Source organism: Lactuca sativa, chromosome 8 (assembly GCF_002870075.4).
Source record: "Lactuca sativa cultivar Salinas chromosome 8, Lsat_Salinas_v11, whole genome shotgun sequence".
Classification (NCBI taxonomy): Eukaryota; Viridiplantae; Streptophyta; class Magnoliopsida; order Asterales; family Asteraceae; genus Lactuca; species Lactuca sativa.
Window position 1 is genome coordinate 239555250 of NC_056630.2, and position 4747 is coordinate 239559996.

General features: G+C 30.8%; 1 protein-coding gene across 2 annotated transcripts; it reads right to left on the minus strand.

The window, feature by feature from the left end:
* Positions 1-472: 472 nt before the first annotated feature.
* Positions 473-4426, minus strand: LOC111894533 (prohibitin-1, mitochondrial). Of its 2 annotated transcripts, none has more exons than XM_023890607.3 (6): positions 4250-4426; positions 3517-3698; positions 3020-3136; positions 2761-2931; positions 1657-1869; positions 473-793 (listed from the first exon to the last, which is right to left on the minus strand). In XM_023890607.3, exons 2-6 carry the CDS (start codon positions 3691-3693, stop codon positions 608-610), a joined length of 864 nt encoding a protein of 287 aa, XP_023746375.1. In that variant the 5' UTR covers positions 3694-3698; positions 4250-4426; the 3' UTR covers positions 473-607. The 2 variants fall into 2 exon arrangements, with proteins under 2 accessions (XP_023746375.1, XP_023746376.1); XM_023890608.3 differs by having other exon boundaries at positions 3517-3701.
* Positions 4427-4747: the final 321 nt, after the last annotated feature.

The following is a 4747-nucleotide window of genomic DNA, read 5'->3' on the forward strand; positions in this document are numbered from 1 at the left end:
TTTCACATATAAAAATCTATTTCACTTACTTTTGTGCCACTTATATACACATTTTTGAAATACAATGTCTTAATCGTAAAAAAAGTAAGACTACAATCATACGTAAAAAAAATAATAAATAAAATAAGATAAAACTGACATCAGGTGAACCCGGATTTTTTCACCCGGGTTTTTTTCTAGTTATAGACAAATACATGGTTTTAAAACCATTATAAGATAAAGATATACCTTTTTTAAGGTCACTTACAATTGTTGGCCTCTTCTAAAACATATTTACTTTGTCACATCAATAAAAGCTATCTTTATAAACATTCTCCAATGCACAAACCTTTTTTTTTAATCCGGTAATTAAATATTTATATTTATCTATTCAAAATGTTTTTTGGATGAAACCAAAATTACAAGTATATCCCCACAATAGAAGCTTCTTTGTTGCGCATAACAAGAGGGAAAAAAACATCCAATAAAGACATGACCAAAGAGGTAGTTAATATAGAAAAATATCCAAAATCTTTAAGATCTAATAGCACCCACAACTTTTTATGCTTTTTAGTAGCCACCCCACTTCCATTACAAAATCATTTCTCGTTTTGAAAACGAATGTTAATTATTTCTTTTCGAGGTTCATTTCTTGAAGATTTAGCAAAAGATTATCAGCATTTAAAAGGACTTTGTTGGATGAATTAGCCATTGTTGTTGCTATTTCTCTAGCAGCTTCGATTTTTCTGAGTGTTATAAATGCGGGATTGTTGGCAATCGCTTGACCAATCAGTTGGGCACTTTTTGCTTCTCCCTATTAATAATAATACATTAATGCAACAAAGTAAACCCATGTGTTACGTTAGGTGTACTTTCTTTTTTTATTTTTTAATTAATAAATATATAGACATTGACTTTTTTTTTAAGTCATAACTATTTACTAGAAATTTGCGTATGTGACTGATTTTTCTATATATTTTTAAACTATTATTTGTCCATACAACATTTTATCCAGACAAAGTAAATAAAGTAAAAAAAAAAAAAAAAAAGGAAATTATATCCTTAGTTGAGCAGATAAGCAAAATGTCAATGCCAAGAGCCCACGTTGGACTTTTGAAAGTCAACCTTCACTTTTTAGTTTCAGTTTCAGATCGAAAGATTCCTTTTAGTGCTCATTTCCAATTTCCTTCTAGATGTTTAAACATAGGTGTAAAAAAAAAAAAAAAAAAAAAAAACTATTTTCACCATTTAATCGAGTTTTGATATTTTTAAAAGATACAAAAACGCAAAAATGTACATTTCATCATTTTAATTTTTGCTATATTTCATCATTTTAATAATAGAGATTTGACTTTTCTATAATCAATAGAAAATGCTTTTCAAACTTGAAGTCAAAAATACAACTCATTTGAGATTTCAAAGGTCAACTAACATTAACATACATGTTAGCTGCATGAGTTAATGCTTGTAATAAATTAGCTTTTATTGAACGATATAATAAAAAAACCATCATATTTTTCGCTGAATAAATATGACATAGCTTTTGGCCCTTTTTAGCCAATTAACAATTTTCTGTACTGATCAAACCAATTAACCTTTTTTTTTTGGTGATGGTATTTTTTTTGTTTTAGAATTGTGATTTAATAATATAATAGTAAATGGAGTGTTTATTATTACCTGAGCTCTGATGATTGCACTTCTCTTATCTTGCTCAGCCTTCTCCACCACAAACTTAGCCCTCTCAGCCTCCTGTGCAGCCACTTGTTTTGCTTCAATGGCAGCTGTAAACTCTCTCCCAAAAGTAAGACTTGTTATTGACACGTCATCAAGTGCAATGTTGAAATTGGCTGCCCTTTCTGTTAGTATTTTCCTTATTTCCCTACTAACAGCCTATACCACAACAAGAAACAACATTTATTTATTTGGTTTTATCTATATATTAAATTAAATAAAGGGAAAAAGTCACTAAGTTTACACCAAAATTCTAATTTGACACTGTGTTTTTTTGTTTCAAATTTGACACTCTATTTTCCAATTTGTTACAATTTTGACAACTTCACCGGTCAAACTGGTTTCATGCTGATGTGGCATGATGACGGATCAGTTTTGATGAAGTGGCATGGTGGCGTGTCAAAATTTGAAATTTTTTTCACAAAAGACAAAGTTTTGACTTTTTTCAATTTTGACACTAAGTTTTATGATTTTTTTTTCAATTTTGACATTACATTTTTTTGTTCCAAATCGATTTTTTCCAATTTTGTTCAATGTTTGACTATTTTCCATTTGAAACCGTATAAATTTTTATTTTTTTACATTTGAGACCGTATAAATACATTTTTTTCATTTAAAAACAACATTTTTGTATAAATACAAGGTTTTTTTTCCGTTCAAAGCATAATGTTAGGTATAAATATGTATTAGTTATATTATAACCATATTTTACAAAATTGAAATTTAAAATTGAAAAAGATGAAAACTTAGTGTCAAAATTGGAAAAAAAAAAAAAAAAAAAAAACTTAGTGTCAAAATAGTGTCTTTCGTAACATTTTTTCAATTTTGACACGTCAGCATGCCACGTCATCAAAACTGACACATCATCATGGCAAGTCAACCGGCAACCAGGTTGACCGGTCAAGTGGTAAGAATTGTAACAAATTGAAAAACAAAGTGTCAAATTTGAGACAAAAAAAAGTGTCAAATTAGAATCTTGATGTAAACTTAGTGACTTTTGTGGTATTTTCCCTTATAAAATAAGTTGGAAATAATATTAATAGGTAATACCTCTCTCTGGGTGATGAGCTGGCTAGCATTATACTGAGCCACCACAGCTTTCAAAGTTTCATGAATGATTGAAGGAAGAACTCTCTCGTTGTAATTCTCACCAAGAGTCCGATACACAGAAGGTAATTCATCAGCAACAGGTCTCGTAAGAACTCTAAGCCCTATTTTCACCTTCAAAAAACCAACATATCTCATCCAAACTATATCTATAATATTTTTTAAAATTAAAAATTCAAGAGAGAGAGAGAGAGAGAGATACCATTTGAAGATCACGGCTACCAGAATTGCTTTCTACAAGATGGGGTCGTGCACGAACATCATATATGATTGGCCTTTCAAACCAAGGGATCATGATGTGGGTCCCTTCTGGGTAAACCTATTTATCAAACATGTAACCAATTTTAGGCATTTAGTAGCAGTTGAAAATTATAGTATCTATAATATTCAGCTAGCCTTCTCTTTTATTAAGATGTGAAGCCACAAATTTTTATAAGTTGCCATATGTAGCTTCACAAGGATTATATTTATTCCTTATAAGATTAAACTATTGACATTTGTAGATATTAAGGTCAAATCAGCAAAGATGTAAACATAGAAAACATGAAAGTAATAACTAGCAATGATAGGATAAGGCTTACAAGGTGGTAATTAGTGGCTAAAAGATACACATACAAGAACCAAAATAACTTTGTTAAGGAGATAAAAACATAAGGAAGCAGAATAAGAGAATTATGTGGAAAAAAATAAAAAAAAAACCTTGTCTTTGACACCAACAATACGGTTGAAGACAATTGCACGATGCCCTCCTTCAACATTGTACAAACTGTTCCCAGCTGCATATAATCCAATACCAATAACAACTCCAAACTTTACCAATGCAGAAGCTGCACCACCATTAGGCATCCTGGGTACCTTCACATTGTTCAGATTCATCTTCCCTGCTGCCATTGAAGTCCAAGATAGTGAAGATACAACACATCAGTACACTACCAAAAGTATATTGGTAACTACATAACATATGATCTCAAATGCTATAAACTGAAGGCTGATGTTTGTTTAATTCGCCAAATAATACTATTGTTAATCTGAAATGCAATAGGTTTAACCTCTAAAACTAACAGTTTGCAAAAAGCTGAAAAATACAACAAATTATGAGGTTACATGTGCTCTAGTAATTTTTACACTTAGAAGGACGATTTACAGGTCTCAGGCGCATCAAAAACTTGCTAGAATCACCAACAATGCAAATACTAATTGATAATGTGTGTTCAGAGTTTAAACTGATGACGAACTCATAAGCTAAAATCACGAGTTGAAAAACTTGATAGAAAAATGTAATCAACAATTCGTGAAATAGAATCAACTGATCTCAAACTTTGAGAGCAACCGGCACATAGATACATTATAAATTTTGAACAGGTATGTGCTGAAAGGGGTTTTAGGCTTTCAAAATCGAACAAATATATACAGAAACGGGAACATATTGTACCTTTATTAGAGATTCGAGGTGTGTCAAAACGGGAACTCCCGGTGGTATGGCGGCGAATGAGCGGTGGTTGAGGAGGAAGGGATGAATTTAGTGGAGGGGGTTAACGGGTGTCGAGGGTTTTGGCGGTGATGTCAGTCGTGGTAAAGTGCCCTCCAAGTTTTGTCCGACCTGAGTGATTTTTCTCATTTTTCATTTTTCATTTTCACACCAAACTTTTGGAGTTCATAATATCTTCAAAATTCATTTTTTTTATCATTCCTATTTTGGTCACTTTAAGATTAAGAGTGATATATATTTTTTTTATTTTTTAACATATACTTACAATAAAAATATGATAAAATAGCAAATTTAAGTAAATTTGTTAGGATTTTTATAAAAATTATGAGTTTTCATCAAATGACCACTAATTTCGTGGGCTAGTCGAAAATGTTTGAGACCTGCCAAAATTACTTATTAATTAATACCAAAAAAATCATATGTTATAAAAACACGAGAAAA

Bases quoted from the DNA above. Each gene is read 5' to 3' on its own strand.
- LOC111894533 (XM_023890607.3), bottom strand. From the start codon at position 3,693: ATGAATCTGAACAATGTGAAGGTACCCAGGATGCCTAATGGTGGTGCA. The intron at 1,870-2,760 runs GTATTACCTATT...GTTGTGGTATAG, and splicing joins AGCTCATCACCCAGAGAGAG to GCTGTTAGTAGGGAAATAAG. The intron at 794-1,656 runs GTAATAATAAAC...TATTATTAATAG, and splicing joins GTGCAATCATCAGAGCTCAG to GGAGAAGCAAAAAGTGCCCA.